At 42.2% G+C, this 17,234-nt stretch overlaps 1 protein-coding gene, 1 long non-coding RNA gene, 1 other non-coding gene and 1 pseudogene across 5 annotated transcripts in view; 2 read left to right on the forward strand and 2 right to left on the reverse strand.

Annotated features, from left to right (window-relative positions):
• ZMPSTE24 (zinc metallopeptidase STE24) overlaps positions 1-5,548 on the reverse strand; it is a 42,534-nt gene extending 36,986 nt beyond the window's left edge. Inside the window, exons 1-2 of one of the 2 annotated variants that reach the window (XM_081493976.1) lie at positions 5,364-5,548; positions 3,291-3,437 (exon numbers count right to left, since the gene is read on the reverse strand). In XM_081493976.1, coding sequence (XP_081350102.1) covers positions 3,291-3,437; positions 5,364-5,486 — 270 coding nt within the window. In that variant the 5' untranslated portion in view covers positions 5,487-5,548. Of the gene's footprint in view, positions 1-3,290; positions 3,461-5,363 lie in introns of both variants that reach the window. The other variant, XM_081493977.1, reaches the window with a different exon arrangement.
• Positions 5,549-5,747: 199 nt separating this feature from the next.
• On the forward strand, positions 5,748-7,747 carry LOC145507441 (uncharacterized). Of its 2 annotated transcripts, none has more exons than XR_014054867.1 (3): positions 5,748-6,058; positions 6,141-6,437; positions 6,546-7,747. It is a non-coding gene; the product is annotated as an uncharacterized LOC145507441 (long non-coding RNA). The 2 variants fall into 2 exon arrangements; XR_014054868.1 differs by having other exon boundaries at positions 5,846-6,058; positions 6,141-6,378; positions 6,606-7,747.
• Positions 7,056-7,187, reverse strand: LOC145508091 (small nucleolar RNA SNORA63). The gene has a single exon (XR_014055353.1). It is a non-coding gene; the product is annotated as a small nucleolar RNA SNORA63 (small nucleolar RNA).
• An 8,780-nt stretch (positions 7,748-16,527) lies between the features above and the next one.
• On the forward strand, positions 16,528-17,216 carry LOC145507440 (large ribosomal subunit protein eL19 pseudogene; annotated as a pseudogene).
• Positions 17,217-17,234: the final 18 nt, after the last annotated feature.

Raw genomic sequence — 17,234 nt, forward strand, 5'->3', positions numbered from 1 at the left:
AGAGGCTTTAACAAAGCAATACAGGGCTCAATTACAAATATGCATCCTAGTATTTGCAAACCAATACTTCTCTTAACAATGGAAAAAGTTTTAGTGAAAAAGTGCAATACTAAACAATGAGACAAATCAACAAGAAAAAAATGTATAAAATACTATGAACAAAAAACTTGGAAGACAAAAATGCTTATGTACAAGTCACAAAATAATATTAGTTATTACACAGTATTGACATAAATTCATACACATTTTAAATGCATTCAAATGTTCTGCATTTTGCAATAATGTCTTCTTAATTTTGGTATTAATTTTACATGCTTCATTATGTCTTTTCTAATGTCCCTCTTTTATTTTTCATTATTTTATCTTTTACGGCAAAAATGCCTTACAGTCAATTGGTTATGTGAAGAAAATGTTTGCAGCAAAGATGCTTACAGTGAAAGTACCTAAAACCTTATTTTCCATTTTGGAATCTTTCTCTTAGTGATATTGAGGGATCTAAAAGAGTTCTGGAGAAATTATGACAGAGCATTCTCTCAAAAAAGAATATAAAATCAAGCCATGAAAAGACACAGGAGACTTGAGTGCCTATTACTAAGTGAAAGAAGCCAATCTGAAAAGGTTATAAGCTATAAGATTCCAATTACATGACATTCTGGTAAGGCAAACCTATGGGAATAATAAAAAGATCAGTTGTTGCCGAGGATGAGAGGGCAGGCAGGGATGAACAGGCAGAGCACAGGGCAGTGAAACTACTTTGTGGGGTACAGTAATGGTGACTATTTGTCATTATACTTTGGTCCAAACCTACAGAATGGAAAACACCAAGGGCGATGGTAATGTAATTATGGATTCTGAGTGACAGCGATGTGTCAGTGTAGGTTAATCCATTGAAACAAACATCATTGTGACTCAGGATGTTGACAGTGGGAGAGTTCTGCACATATGTGGGGGCACGGGGTATATGGGGATGTCTGTACTTTTCACTCAGTTTTGCTGTCAACCTAAAACTGCTCTACAAAATAGTCTAGTCTATTTTTTTTTAAATATATACCCATTTTTCATTAATATAAACTTCTGGATTCTATTCATGTATATATCACTCTATATTGTACTATTTATCACTGCTGCTGCTGCTGCTGCTAAGTCACGTCAGTCGTGTCCGACTCTGTGGGACCCCATAGACGGCAGCCCACCAGGCTCCCCCGTCCCTGGGATTCTCCAGGCAAGAATACTCGAGTGGGTTGCCATTTCCTTCTCCAACGCGTGAAAGTGAAAAGTGAAAGTGAAGTCGCTCAGTCGTGTCCAACTCTTAGCGACCCCATGGACTGCAGCCTACCAGGCTCCTCTGTCCATGGGATTTTCCAGGCAAGAGTACTGGAGTGGGTCGCCAGTGCCTTCTCCACTATTTATCACTAGTAGCTCTTAAAAACTTCAACAAAATTTAACTTATATAACTTAATTTTGTGCCTAATGAAATAAGTCGAGTATGGTGTTTTGGCTCAGTTAGATATATGATAGATACACAGAATGAGTCACATTTCAGGATAACAGAATGGTGCTGAGTTTTAAGCTAAGTTTTATAAATGGATAAAGAGTAGCAGATCTGTCTTTAAAAAATAAATAAATAAAATAAAAATAATAAAAACATAAATAAATAAAAGAGTTCTGGGGGGTTAGTGATAGCCATGACTATGATGATAAAAAACACAATAGCCAACACTTACAGAGCACTTACAGTGGATCTGGCATTGTTCTAAGCATCCTACATATATTAACTAATTTTCAATCCTCTCAACAACACATGAATGAGGAACTATTATTATCATACGATTTTAATGAAAAATTTTAGGCACAGAAAATGTTGAATGACTTGCTTGAGGTCACAAAGCTAGTATGATAGAGCTGAGATTCAAACTCAAGCCACTGCAGTTCAGTCAGCTCTGAACCTCAACAGCATGCACTTTACATTGTTCCTGCTGTTTACTTGCTCAGTCATGTCCAATTCTTTGTGATCCCATGGACACAGCATGTCAGGCTCCTCTGACCATGGGATTTTCCAGGCAAGAATACTGGAGTGGGCTGCCATTTCCTTCTCCAGGATCCATGGTTCTCAGGGGTGGAAAACCAAGAATCAGTCTTATGGGTAGGGGTGTGAAAAAATCTTACTCATTTTATGGGTAAAGCACAGTTTTATATACACAGACAGTACAGAAACAGACATACAGATATCTGTGGAGGGGCAGTTAGGAAAATTGGCTAAAAAAGTACCAGGGTCAGGGGCCAGGAAAGACCACAAGAAGACAGAGAAACGGCTCTGTACTCTACAGCCTCTCTTCTTTTAGTATGGGGAAAGACTGGCCCTGTTTTACTAAGTAAAAACTATCTGTCACTCATTACTTCATTCAGTAAATACGAATTATATGCTTACTATATGCCAGATACTAGGTATAAAATGATGAACAAGACTTTAAAGTAACCTGTCTTTAAGGAACTACCAGTCTGTCATCCAAACAGGGAAATTCAATACAATGTGCTAAGTAAATACTCTGATGGGAATAATGCTGCCTAACCCAGACTTGAGGGATGGGGAAATTTCAAAGAGTTTCTTAGAAGAGATAATGTCTCAGCTGGATCCTAGTGGAAGAGTAGGATTAATCAGGCCCTAGTGAAAGAGTGGAGATGAAGGGGGACAAAAAGGGCTGCCTAGACAGAGATACCAGCATGTGAAAAGACTCAAGGTCATAAGAAACCAATCTGGGTGTGAGATGGACAATAAAGGAGTGGGAAGAATTTTGGGGAAGGAATAAAAAGATGAGGCTCAAGTAAGCAATGCCCCGGCCAAAAGGACCTCTTAAATCATGCCAGGAAATTTAGACTACTCTGAAGGAAACAGTGGGCCAGCAAAAGGTTTTATGTAGAATAACATGATCAAAATTGTGCTTAAGGATTCCTTGGGGTGCAATGTGGAAGACAGGTTAGAGTTATGAGTGAGGCAAGAAGACAAGTTGAAATTGCTACAAAAATAACTTACAATGTAAGGTTCTTTTTCATACATGGCCTCAGGGTGACAGTTACCATATTCCACAATTTTCAACTGTCTATAGACAGTTATGTTTCTGCCTCTTTTGCTCCCACTCATTACTATAAACAATAAAGGTTAAGAGGGTATTCCGGGATTTGTAGGTGTGGTACCTACCCTCTTTTGTGTCACAAAACACAAAAATGAAAATAAACATTACAAGGTATTAAATAATTTGAGAGATTGTCTCTCCAAGAAGTAAGGTACTCACAGTGCCTTCAACCTCTGAATAGAGTCCTGACCAGAAGCTGAAAGTACTTTTATCCAGCTGATACAGTCGAGATTTCTCAAATGTTTCTGAATCCATGATCTGTCCTAACTCCAGCGGTACGTGAGTTGTAGTTTTATATACCCGTCTCTGAAATATTTTGAAGAAAACACCTTAAGGAAACAGTCAAGCCAACTTGTTACTTATTACAATAGTTGTTTACAATCAAACATTGACTAGCTTATAACATTAATTTGCCACTTAAGCCTGATGAATTTGCTCTATACATACACAAATACTGCATTTGTTCAAATACACTGACCACTAAAACAACTGGTGGAAGAAACTAAAAGGAGAGAACCTGAAACTAGTTGACTAGGTGAAATTAAAATCAAAGCCGTCATCATACTTAAGTTTGCACAGGTAAACCAAAATTGTAACATTACAAAGGCTACCAATCATTCCAGGAATAACATATATCCTATAACACAGAAAACAAATCCCTGGATAGAAGAAAGTAAATATGCTAACCATGGACATTCACAGCTACTGGGACTAGTCATTAAATTTGATTCTAGCAGCCAAATTAAGGGAAGTTTGAGAAATGACAGAAACAGATCAGGTCTTCAAGAAAGAAACTCTTATTATACCAAACTCTAATGGTACATAATAGAGGGAACAGATTCCAAATAATATAATGGACAGCATTTTCTACAATGGTTTTATAACAAATGGCTTTTCTATTTATTATTGGACACCTTAACAATCCCTTGATAGTTGGCATTACATTAAAGCATAATTGAATAAAGAAGACTATCAAAAAGTAGTTACTATAACTAAGCTTATTATTAAAGACAGGTAGATGTTCAATACCCCATCTTCAATTTAGACACTACATCCTGTGTGCTTACTTTCTGCAAAGGTACTTCTCTAGGCCTAAAGATTCTGTACTAATGAAGCTATCCTAAGAGCTTAGTCAGAGAACCTAGTGCTATACAGCTTAACACCTCTTTGAATATCATGGACTAAAAAAAGAAATCTAGATAGAATCCAGACATTGACAGACATAGCAAAATTAAAATCTTCAATTTAAAGATTCATACAGAATGCAATCTGAGAGGAAAAATTTGCAGAGGAAAAAGAATGTAATGCTCAAGAGAAAGGTTCCAGCAGTCAAAAAAGGAAAGGTTTTCCTCACCATCACAGTTGACAATTCAGTGCCAACATAGAAGAAAACCAGCAGGAAAGACTGGTCAATTAAAATGGTCAATTACACTTAAAAATCTATCTCATCTAAAAGTTCAGATTTCAGGAATTCCCTGATGGTTAAGTGGTTAGGACTTCTGCCCTACCACTGCCAGGGCGAGTAGGGAAACTTAAGATCCCTCAAGCAGTACCGTGCTGCCAGAAAAAAAAAAAGGTTCAGATCTGTAATCCATCAAACTGTTAATTCTGATTATCTCCAGAGAACTGTTACTAGGTAACTTTCACTTTCTACTTTACTGTTTGTTTGAACAAAAACAATAAATATGCTTTTAAGAAAATACTGTTCTTTGGGCAAAAACCAATATACTTATTTCTTTTTTTAAGAGAAAAGAGTTCAGGTCCTTGAAAGAACTGTGAAATCTTTATTTTCAGAAAACGGCTTCCTAGTCCTATGGTTAAGCAAGACACAAATGTCATGGGGAAGCTGTGATTCTAAACTTTCAGCACCTTCCTTCTGAAGGCTTATGAGTTGCTGCCAAACATAAAGGAGGTAAGTCTGGGTCCGAGAATCTTCAGGAAGCTGTGGGGCAGGTACAACAGCTCAGGCCTGACAAGGCGGAAGCCCTGATTCCCCTTTGACCAGGCCCTAATCGGCCTGAGGCGCATGACCACGTTGCGGAAAACATCCTGAAGCACCGGATTCCCTCAAGGCCTACCCTGCCATCGGGCCAAGCTAGGAGGCTCATAGGGACCCATCGAGTCAAGGCTGCTGCTGTGGCCGCAGCAATCATCCAGGGACTTGGAGTGGAGAACGAGGCTGGCTTAGGGCAGGCCGGGAGTCGGAGTCAGGTGGGCCCTGTCTAGGCTCACCTGCCGCTGTGCTAGGAAGGTCTCCCAGAGATACACTGTCCAGGAGAAGAGCAGCACGGCCCCGAAGATACGCTTCTCGGCCGGCATCTCCCACATCGCGTCCAGCAATGCCCACATCCCCATGGCCACCCGGTTCCGCCGGCTCCTTCAGCGTGCACTGGTGCCACACCGACACCCGTCCCCTCAGAGAGTCCCCGCAGTGTCACAGCAATACGCGTCCCTCCCGAACGCCCCTATACCGACACCCCGCCCATCCCATTCCCTCCGCTCAGCCCGCAGTGTTACACAGACACTCTTCCCCATGCCGACGCCCCCTAGGGCCGCCTAGTGTCTGCTGGAGCAAGACAAGCCCCGCCTTTCTCACTTCCGGCCCGAGGAAGGTCCAGTTGCCGATTTCCGGCCTCCGCCAGTCCCAGCGTCCCTGTTGCTGCGTTGCACCAACATTCCCCCTCGCCCCTCCACTTCACGCCGGGTGCCTGCTAAGGGTTCCGGTTTCCCCTCTTTCCGAGGCAGTGTGGCTGAATCTCCGCTTTGTAGCCTCCAGAGAGGAAATTACTTCTTGAACCTCTGCTGTACTTTCCGCGGCCAAGACCAGTCCACTGTATTTGGGGCTCAGTGGGAACGAACAGCGGAGAAGGCAATGGCACCCCACTCCAGTACTCCTGCCTGGAAAATCCCATGGACGGAGGAGCCTGGTAGGCTATAGTCCATGGGGTCGCTAAGAGTCGGACACGACTGAGCGACTTCACTTTAACTTTTCCCTTTCATGCACTGGAGAAGGAAATGGCAACCCACTCCAGTATTCTTGCCTGGAGAATCCTAGGGACGGCGGAGCCTGGTGGGCTGCCGTCTATAGGGTCGCACAGAGTCGGACACGACTGAAGCGACTTAGCAGCAGCAGCAGCAGGGAACGAACAGAGTGGACCGCTGCTCCAGCCCTGGGGAAACACGGAAGACGAGCCGGCTTCCCAGGCTCTAGGAATCATTCCTCTAAACTGGTGCTTCGCAGACCATGGTGTGCATCCCGGGGAAACTTTAAGACTAAAGAAATAGTTAAGAGTGGGAGTAGACATTGTAAGTGTAGTATTTTTACTTTACTGAGCTGTTCTGAATTTAGGCATTTTAGAGAGTGGGCGGTAGTAAGGAATTTTTTGTTTTCTTTTGCCACTTTGTACCCGTTAGGTTCACAGATTTTCTAGAACGTCCCACAGAACTAAGGAAAACACCTCACTTACATTACAGGTTTGTTATAAGAATACAACTGAGGAACAGCCGAATGGAAGAGGTAAGGCAAGGTATGGGCTGCCGGGTGGCTTAGTGGTAAAGAATCCACCTGCCAGTGTAGGAGACACAAGAGTTGCAGGCTCAATCGCTGGGTCTGGAAGATCCCTTGGAGGAGGAAATGGCAACCCACTCCAGTATGCTCACCTGGAAAATTCCATGGACAGAGGAGTCTGGGGGCGGGGGGGGGGGGGCGCTACAGTCCATGGGGTCTCAAAAGACTTGGACAACGCTTAGCGACTAAACAACAACCTCTTAGAGGATTTTAATTCCTCACCAGGAATTGAACCCAGGCAACAGCAGTGAAAGTCTTGAGTCCTAACGGGGGGCTTTGCTAGTTGCAGCAGGCTGGCTCAGTAGTTGCAGCAGGCGGGAACTTTCTTTTTTTTTTTTTTTTTCTTTTTCTTCAACATGTATGAGACCAAGCGTCCCTGGCTGCTACTGGAGCATAGCAGACAGGTATAGTAAAGAAACACCTTTATTTTTAGCAGGGGGAACGACAACACAGCACTTAGCAGCTATATTGTAGTCTAAATCCTGCTTTGGAACTTTCATTTAAAAATCTCACAGTTCCCATCCCAAGTGAAGTCAGAGGTGGCATTTTGCCAAAGAGAGTGTGCCCTGGATTAAAGCAAGGAGCTAGGTTAGACATACCTGAAGTGAAGGAACTCTCCTACACTGTTTAAACTTAAATTGAGAATTTAAACTGGTACAGCCACTATGGAGAACAGTATGGAGTTTCCTTTAAAAACAGCTACCATCTCCTGCAGTCCCATTCTTGGGCATATATCCAGAGAAAAACACAGTCTGAAAGGATACATACACCCAGTGTTCACTGGAGCACTGTTTACAATAGCCAGTGCAGGGAAGCAACCTAATATCAACCAACAGAGGAATGGATAAAGAAGACATGGTGTATATATATGTGTGTGTGTGTGGGTATATATATATATGTATATATAATGGAATATTACTCATCCATTAAAAAGAATGAAATAATGCCATTTGCAGCAACATGAATGAACCTAGAGACTGTCATACTGAGTAAAGTCACAGAAAGAGGAGTATCATGATACTGTTTATATGCAAAACCTGAAAAGAAATAATACAAATGAACTTATTTGCAAAACAGAAACAGACTCACAGACTTAGAGAACAAACTGATGATTGGTTACAGGGGAGGGGGAGAATATATACATACTATATATAGCTGAGTCACTTTGCTGTGACCCTGAAAGTGTCAACAATCAGTTATACTCCAATATAAAATGAAAAGTTAAAAAAAAATACCTAAAGTGAAAGAGCTTTACTCCTTATCTAAGAACAGATTTCTATCAAAACTTAGTGCCATGTGTGGCTTGAAATTTACAAATGATTTGTGATCACAATAACACCTGTTAGCACATTGATTTGACTTGAAAATTTTTCTGACTGAAGTCTGATTTAACTAGTTTGACAAAGGGACTGGCCTTGCTAATTTGCATGATTCTTATTTACAATAAATTGAGCTAAAGCTACAGCTGCAGCTAAGATATATTTAAAGTGATATTTTAATGCTAAAGATGTGTTGCAATTAACAGTATCTCGAATTTCTCATCTCTTCCTAAATGCCTCTCAGTGAGAGTGATCGGTATAATTAAAGGTCCCTTGAGAAAGTTAATGAATCTAATGATAGAATAACAATTTTTTTTGCAAGACAAATGGTTATAAGTTCTTTGCTTTCAACAAAATTAGTAGTGGAGCTAATTGACCTGTCAGCTGATGAAGGAACACTATTGGATTTTTGACATAAAGTGAGAAGGAAACTGTCCAATGAAAAAAAATGCAAAACCTAAAAGCTGAGAATTATGTGGGGTTTTTTTTTAAGGACATTGCTGAAGACTATAACCTGGAAAGGCCTCTCAGAACTCTGAGGGACTGTTTCAAAGAAGTAAGGGGTAAGCCAAGATAAGTGAGTTTTTGCTGGGGAAAAAAACAAAACAAAACATGTAGTAAACACGAAAATATTACTGCTAAGCACAAAAAACAGGCCTCTCAAGTTAATGGTTTCAGTGCTTCTCTGTGACTCAGTTCAGTTCAGTTCAGTCACTCAGTTGTGTCCAACTCTGCGACCCCACGAACTGCAGCACTCCAGGCTTCCCTGTCCATCTCCAATTCCCGGAGCTTACTCAAACTCACGTCCATTGAGTCAGTGATACCATCCAACCATCTCATCCTCTGTCGTCCCCTTCTCCTCCTGCCTTCAATCTTTGCCAGCATCAGGGTCTTTTCCAGTGAGTCAGTTCTTCGCATCAGGTGGCCAAAGTATTGGAGTTTCAGCTTCAGCATCTGTCCTTTCAATGAATATTCAGGACTGATTTCCTTTAGGATGGACTGGTTGGATCTCCTTGCAGTCCAAGGAACTCTCAAGAGTCTTCTCCAACACCACAGTTCAAAAACATCAATTCTTTATGAATGGGAAGATGTAAGATTCTGGGCTCATTGAAATTCCTTCTGATATAACATCTTACTATCTAGGGCCGGTATGCTCATTTTCTCCATCCTAAATTCCTCTCAGGGCGCAATGTTGGGGCGGCTGCAGTAGCTGATGGCTTGATGGCAGGCAACATTCTCTGTTTTTGCTGTTGTTGTTTTCTTGGTTTTTGACCACTTGCAGCTTGCAGGATCTTAGATCCCTGACCAGGATTTGAACCCAGTGACACTGTAGTGAAAGCACAAATTCCTAACCACAAGGGCAGCAGGGAATTCTTGCAGGCAACATTCTTTGTTTACTGAAATAGCAGGTAGCATTTTTTTGTCCATAAAACCAAAGAACTGAGTAATAGTCTTCTAACAAAACTACCAGCATTATCATATATTTTTGTGAGTAGTATTCCTCAGCACTGTATCAACTAAAACAAAAAGGAAATGAAAGGGAAACCTTTTATCTTAACAGTAAGAAGTAGTCATTCAGATACATGAATTAATTGGTAGAGAAGCTCCATCTGTCTCATTGAGAGTTGCATTTCCAGTAAAATTTTACCTTTTATGTTTATGTATTATCAAATTTGTAATCATGTCATTTTGAGCAGGTACATGTTAAAGATGACTATAATAATTAGTTCAGAAGAATTCTTTCTAATACAGTCATACAATTACAGAAAATAGTTTAAAATTTGACCTATATACATATTTTTATTGCAAAGATGTGATCAGTAAAATGTTTTTCAAACATAAAACATATTACATTTGGATACCATTCTATGGGGAAGTAGAACATAAATATAAGTTATAAAAGAACAGTGTAGAATTACAGAATGTTGAAGACCTCATTTATGTAATTTTAAACGGATGATGGTTATTCAGTTGTTATGTAGATCCTATGACGAATGATTTAAGTTTTATCTTAAATTGTCATTGTTTACAATTTACAATTTCATCGAAAAAGCAAGAGAGTTCCAGAAAAACATCTACTTATGCTTTATTGACTATGCCAAAGCCTTTGACTGTGTGGATTACAACAAACTGTGGAAAATTCTGAAAGAGATTGCAATACCAGACCACCTGAGCTGCCTCCTGAGAAATCTGTATGCAGGTCAAGAAGCAACAGTTAGAACTGGATATGGAACAACAGACTGGTTTCAAATCGGGAAACGAGTATGTCAAGGCTGTATATTGTCACCCTGCTTATTTAACTTATGCAGAGTACATCATGAGAAATACTGGGCTGGATGAAGCACAAGCTGGAATCAGGATTGCTGGGAGAAATATCAATAACCTCAGATAGGCAGATGACACTACCCTTATGGCAGAAAGTGAAGAAAAACTAAAGAGCCTCTTGATGAAAGTGAAAGAGGAGAGTGAAAAAGTTGGCTTAAAACTCAACATTCAGAAAACTAAAATCATGACATCTGGTCCCATCAGTTCAGTTCAGTCGCTCAGTCATGTCAGACTCTTTGCGACCTCATGGACTGCAGCATGCCAGGCCTCCCTGTCCATCACCAGCTCCTGAAGTTTACCCAAACTCATGTCCATCGAGTTGATGATGCCATCACTTCATGGCAAATAGATGGGGGAAGAATGGAAACAGTGACAGACTTTATTTTGGGGGGCTCCAAAATCACTGCAGATGGTGACTGCAGCCATTAAATTAAAAGATGCTTGTTCCTTGGAAGAAAAGTTATGACCAACTTAGACAGCATATTAAAAAGCAGAGACATCACTTTGCCAACAAAGGTCCATCTAGTCAAAGCTATGGTTTTTCCAGTGGTCACGTATGGATGTGAGAGTTGGACCATGAAGAAGACTGAGTGCCAAAGAATTGATCCTTTGAACTGTGGTGCCGGAGAAGACTCTTGAGAGTCCCTTGGACAGCAAGGAGATCCAACCAGTCCATGCTAAAGGAAATCAGTCCTGAATATTCATTGGAAGGACAGATGCTGAAGCTGAAACTCCATTACTTTGGCCACCTGATGTGAAGAACTGACTCACTGGAAAAGACCCTGATGCTGGGAAAGAGTGAAGGCAGGAGGAGAAGGGGATGACAGAGGATGAGATGGTTGGATGGCATCACCAGCTCTATGGACATGAGTTTGAGTAAGCTCTGGGAGCTGGTGATGGATAGGGAAGCCTGGCATGCTGCAGTCCATGGGGTCACAGAGTTGGACACGACTGAGCAACTGAACTGACTGACAATTTCCCAGGATTTACATTCATTGCAACAATTCCAATTTATGATGAAAACTTTTAGATGTTGTTCAGTCACTAAGTCGTGTCTGACTCTTTGCATCCCCATCGACCGCAGCACACCAGGGGGTGTGCTGTCCTTCCCTGTCCTTCCCTGTCTCCCATAGTTTGCTCAAATTCATGACCATTGAGTCAGTGATGCTATCTAACCATCGCATCCTCTGCCGCCCTCTTCTTTTGCCTTCAATCTTTCCCAGCATCAGGGTCTTTTCTAATGAGTCTGCTCTTCAAGGTTAGGTGGCCAAAGTATTGGAACTTCAACTTCAGCATCAGTCCTTCCAATGAATATTCAGGGTAGTTTTCCTTTAGGATTGATCTCCTTTCAGTCCAAGGGACTTTCAAGAGTCTTCTCCAGCACCACAGTTTGAAAGCATCAATTGTTTGGTCCTCAGCCTTCTTTTGGAAGACAAATTAGATATCAACTTAAAAATGCAAGGAGATAAACATTTTCTCAAAATGCTCTCTTGGACTTTCATTGCTGTGTCTGCTTCAATCTTGTCTCCTCTCTCTGGGTCCATCCAGCCTGCTGTATTTAGTTCAGAGCCTCACAGACGCCCCTGCCATCTAGACTGTGTGGCTAAGGGTACAGACGTAGAGTCACTGCTTGCGTGCTAGGACTTCACAGCTACACCACATATTAGTAACGTAACACTTCTGTGCATCATTTCCTTATCAGTAAAATGAGAATAATAGTATTTACCCCCTCATTTTGTGAGGATTAAATGAGGAAAATCATGTAAAGCTCTTAGTCATGTGTCTGGCTCTGAGTAAGTGTCCAATAAAGATTAACTGCTAGCTCACCATACTTGGGAGAATCGCACCTTAGTTGATCTGTCACCATTAGCCTGAGGAGACGGGATCAGAAAGCTGGTATGAGGTTTCTAAAAGTCAAAACTGGAACTCAATCGTTTATTCAATAAATATATGTCTGCTAAGGCGATGGACAGGGAGACCTGGTGTGCTGCAGTTCATGGGGTCACAACGAGTCGGACACAACTGAGCGACTGAACTGAACTGAAGTACTAGACAGTGTTCTAGGTGCAGAGGATATTACAGTGAACCAAACAAAGCCCTTTCCTCTCCTGAAACTTAACTTTCTTAGTGGGCTGAAGTGGATGAGGAGTTGATAGCTAAGAAACATATTTACAGCAGTAAAAGCTGAGGATGTGATAAGTTCTATGAAGAAAAAGTAGGGAAAGAGGGAGGCAGTGTGTTGGGATGGGCACTATTTCATATTAGATGGTCAAGGAAAACCTCTCAGGTTGTTATGCAAAAGACTGGGTCACCAGTCTTTATGGTGGGTATCGAGCCAAAGAACACAACCAGTGGGAATTCCCTGGCAGTCCAGTTGAAACTGTTCATGTCAGATTGAGACTTGAACCCTGGCAAAACCCATGGTCTTCCAGCTAAGATCACACACCTGATTTTAGGACTTAGTGAAGCTCAAGTTCTTGATGTCTCATCACAAAATTCCTTGAGAGACAAACTGATAGGCAAGAAGTAGGTTTATTAATATAGGAAGCTTGCAAGAGATGAAAGTGGGCAGGCTAGGGAGCTCTGCCCCAAAGATTAAGTGGGGTACAATTTTATAATCAAAGGAAAGTTTTGGAGTAGGAAAGACCTCCTTCTTTGAGTAGACATCAGGCTTACATCATTAGCTCCTCCTTCATACCGGGAAGACAGTGTCTGACCCTATGGGGTCAAACTAGCGTTATCATAGTGCTTATTCAAATCAGTAGAAGGGTAGTGACATTTTTCTTTCACCTAATGACCCGGAGGTGTATCTTGTGGTCTTATTGGCTTTATAGTTAAGCAAGACTACTTAGTTTCATGACCTTGTTCTGATAGCTTTCTGGAGTGATCATTGACATACAGTGGTCTCCCAAAGTTTCCTAGGTTTCCCTTTATATATCAGTCCTAAAGGAAATCAACCCTGGATATTCATTGGAGGTGGCTTCAATACTTTGACCACCTGATGCAAAGAGCCAACTCATTGGAAAAGACCCTGATGTTGAAACAGAGCAGGAGCATATGGTCCTTGACTACCCCCCCGCACCATGTCCTCTGCCTGCCTTTTGCCTGTGGAAAACTTTAGTCAAAGAATAAGTTTAATCAGAGAAGTGAGAAATGTGGAAACAAAGGAAAACAAAGGAGACTAAATAATAATGCAGTCACTAAGCATAGTCAAGGACTTTTAGTTCTTTCTCAAGAGCTATAGATAATGTTTTGAGCCATATCCTGTGAGCTGTCTTACAGATACCAAAACACCAGGTGGAGAAGTTAACTACATGCTGACCAGACCGTACCCAATACTTGAGCTGCCACAATTCTGAGAACTGACCTCAAAGAAATGGGAACAAATGCACCCTGGAACTGAAGATTAACTGTACCTAAAACAACCAAGATGATGCTGGTCAGACAACTGATGACCAATTGAACATGACTGTTAGAGATGACTCTGCTGTTTCTGCATATAACCCACTGCCCCCCAACCCACTCTGTTTATAAAAACTCTCATCCGCTCCTTATTGGCAGGGAGCTGGGGGAATTGGCCTTTGGACAGATATCTGCTACCCGCCCCTCCAGTTGCCAGCGTCTGAAATAAAGCAAACTTTGCTTTCCACCAACCTGGTCTGCTTATTGGCTTTTGAGCACTGAGCAGCTGGACCCCCCACGCACACACCTCCTTTGGGTAACAATGCCAGGAAATATTGAAGGCAAAAGGAGAAGGGGATTGCAGAGGATGAGATGGTTAGATAGCATCACCAGCTCACTGGGCATGAATTTGGGCAAACTCCAGGAGACAAGGACAAGGAAGCCTGGCGTGCTGCAATCCATGGGGGTCACAGAAGTTGGACATGACTTAGCAACTGAAGAACAAAAACTGGAACTTTCACAGCTACCTGTATAACTATTCTAGTCTATTCCTATTCCCAGGTGGCACTAGTAAAGAATCCATCTGCCAGTGCAGGAGACATAAGAGACGTGGGTTTGATCCCTGGGCAAGAAAGATCCCCTAGTGGAGGGCATGGCAACCCTCTCCAGTATTCTTTTGTTTATTTGTTTGTTTTTACACTCCAGTATTGTAGCCTGGAAAATCCAATGGACAGAGGAGCCTAGCGGGCTTCACTGTATAAGTTGAAAAAGAGGCAGACACGGCTGAAGTGACTTATCACACACACATTCCTATCACAGTGGTTAGGACTCTGGTTTCACTGCTGAGGATCTGGGTTCAATCCCTAGTCAGAGAACTAAGATCTTGCAAGCCATGTGGTGCAGCCAAAAACAAAAACAAAAAACCACAAGCAAGTCAAAGAGTGGGAGAAGGAATGATTTATGTCTTGCAGCAAGTAAGGAGAACGCTATGGATTTTTCCCACAGCAGTATGTCCCCAAACAGCAAAATTGGGGAAGTTTTGAACTATGGGAACATGCATATTCATGAAGGGGTTCAAGTTAAAGAGAATTCAGCATAGAATTGGCACAAAGCTTGCCAGACCCCAAGCTTTAGTTGACTGAAGGTCAGAACACATCAACATTATCATTCCTTAGGTTCCAACCAGTTTGGGATCTTTGCATGTATTGACAGTTACCATCCTCCACCTGGGTGGAGACCTTGTGTGTTGCTCAGTTGTGTCCAACTCTTTGCCACCCCATAGACTGTAGCCTTCCAGGCTCCTCTATCCATGAACTTTTCCAGGCAAGAATACAGGAGTGGGTAGCCATTACCTTCTCCAGGGGATCTTCCCAGCTCAGGGATCGAACCCAGCTCTCCTGCATTGCAGGCAGCTTCTTTACCATCTGAGCCACAAGGGAAGCCACTAAGGTGGAGACCTTAGTTCCTGAAGAACAGCTCAAAGATATATATCAGATTGTTAAAAGACTCTGTTTTAGCACTGAACTATTGTTTCTTGACTGCTTTTCCTTTGTTCCTGCCTTCTTTTGTTCCCTTGTTGTTGCTGTTCAGTCGCTAAGTCCTGTCTGACTCTTTGTGACCCCATGAACTGCAGCATGTCAGGCTTCCCTGTCCTTCACTATTTCCCAGAGTTTGCTCAAACTCATGTCCGTTGAGTCAGTGATGCCATCCAACCATCTCATCCTCTGTCACCCACTTTTCTTGCCCTCAATCTCCCAGCATCGGGGTCTTTTCCACTGAGTTGACTCTTTGCATCAGGTGGCCGAAGTATTGGAGCTTCAGCTTCAGCATCAGTCCTTCCAGTGAATATTCAGGGTTGATTTGCTTTAGGATTGACTGGTTTCATCTCCTTGCTGTCCAAGGGACTCTCAAATTCAAGGGACTCTCCACAGTTCAAAAGCATCAATAATTGGCATTTCGCCTTCTTTATGGTCCAGCTCTGACACTGGAACATGACTTAAGCTCATTAATTACTGAGACCTGTTCAAGGGCAACAATTTTGGCCAGGCTTAGATCACAAAATGGCTTAGGCCAAAAATGGATTCTCTTATGTCAAGAAAGCCATGCCTCGTTCTTTTTCTCTGAGGGCCCCATATGTTATCTGTTTACAAGATTAGCTGACATTTGAGGACAGACAGACCCAAAGAAAGTAAGAGAAAAACTTTGTGGGTCTGGGAAAAGTGTGCCATACACAGTGAACAGCAAGAGCAAAGGCCCTGAGGTCTGACAGTGTTTAGCATATTTGAGGAGGAAGAGACTGGGGAAAGAGTGGGAAAAGTAAGAAGGTGGGGGGAATAGGGGTCATGCCATAATGCATAGTCTTTTACTTAAGAATTTGACCTTTATGCAGAAGGAAATAATAAGCCATTAAAAAGTTTTGATAAAAGGACTAATATGATGTTTCCAGCTACTCTGTAAAGAATAAATTGAAAGGGGACAAAGATGAAAGTAGAGAGTCCAGTTAGGAGCCCAATTCATAGAAGATCCAGGTGAGAAATGTTTGTGGCTGGGACTTGGGTGGTAGGGGTGTAGCTGTAGAGAAGTGAATCATGGAAAGTGAGTAATAACTTGTTCCCCTTTGCAGAAAAATGGTATTGATAGATGGGCTGAAGAGCTCCATGAGACAGCCCCTATTCATCCTTTGTAACTTTATTTAGCCCTAACCCTAATACAAGAAAGGGGCTCCACAAATGTCAATTCATCAGTGAAAAAAAAAATAATACGTTTTTTGGCCACTGCAGCCACAGCCATGAGTATGCTCAGACTTCAGGAGAGGCTTGCCTCCAGGGTCCTCCGCTGTGGCAAAAAGAAGGTCTGGTTGGACCCCAGTGAGACAAATGAAATCACCAATGCCAACTCCCATCAGCAGATCTGGAAGCTGATCAAAGATGGGCTGATCATGGGGAAGCCTGTGACTGTCCATTCCTGGGGTTGATGCCTGAAAACATCTTGGCTCACCGGAAGGGCAGGCATATAGGCATAGGTAAGCCAAAGGGTACTGCCAACGCTCAAATGCCCGAGAAGGTAACCTGGATGAGGAGGATGATAATTCTATGCCAGTTGCTCAGCTGGTACCGTGAATCTAAGAAGATTGACCACCACATATATCACAGCCTGTACCTGAAGGTGAAGGATAACATGGTCAAAAACAAGCAGATCCCCAGGGAACATATCCACAAGCTGAAGGCAGACAAGACTCATAAGAAACTTCTGGTGGACCAGGCTGAGGCCTGCAGGTCTAAGACCAAGGAAGCCCGCAAGCACCATGAAGAGCATCTCCAGGCCAAAAAGGAGGAGATCATCAAGACTCTGTCCAAGAAGGAAGAGACCAAGAAATAAAGTTCTCCCCTTTTTCTCTGTACATAGTGGCCTCAGCAATTGCATAGATCACTCATTCAATAAAAACAAGCCTTCATCTACCAAAAAAAAAAAGTAGATGGGCTGGCCTGC

This window comes from Giraffa tippelskirchi, chromosome 5 (genome assembly GCF_054371585.1).
Source record: "Giraffa tippelskirchi isolate mGirTip1 chromosome 5, T2T-mGirTip1v1.2.pri, whole genome shotgun sequence".
In the NCBI taxonomy this organism is placed as follows: Eukaryota; Metazoa; Chordata; class Mammalia; order Artiodactyla; family Giraffidae; genus Giraffa; species Giraffa tippelskirchi.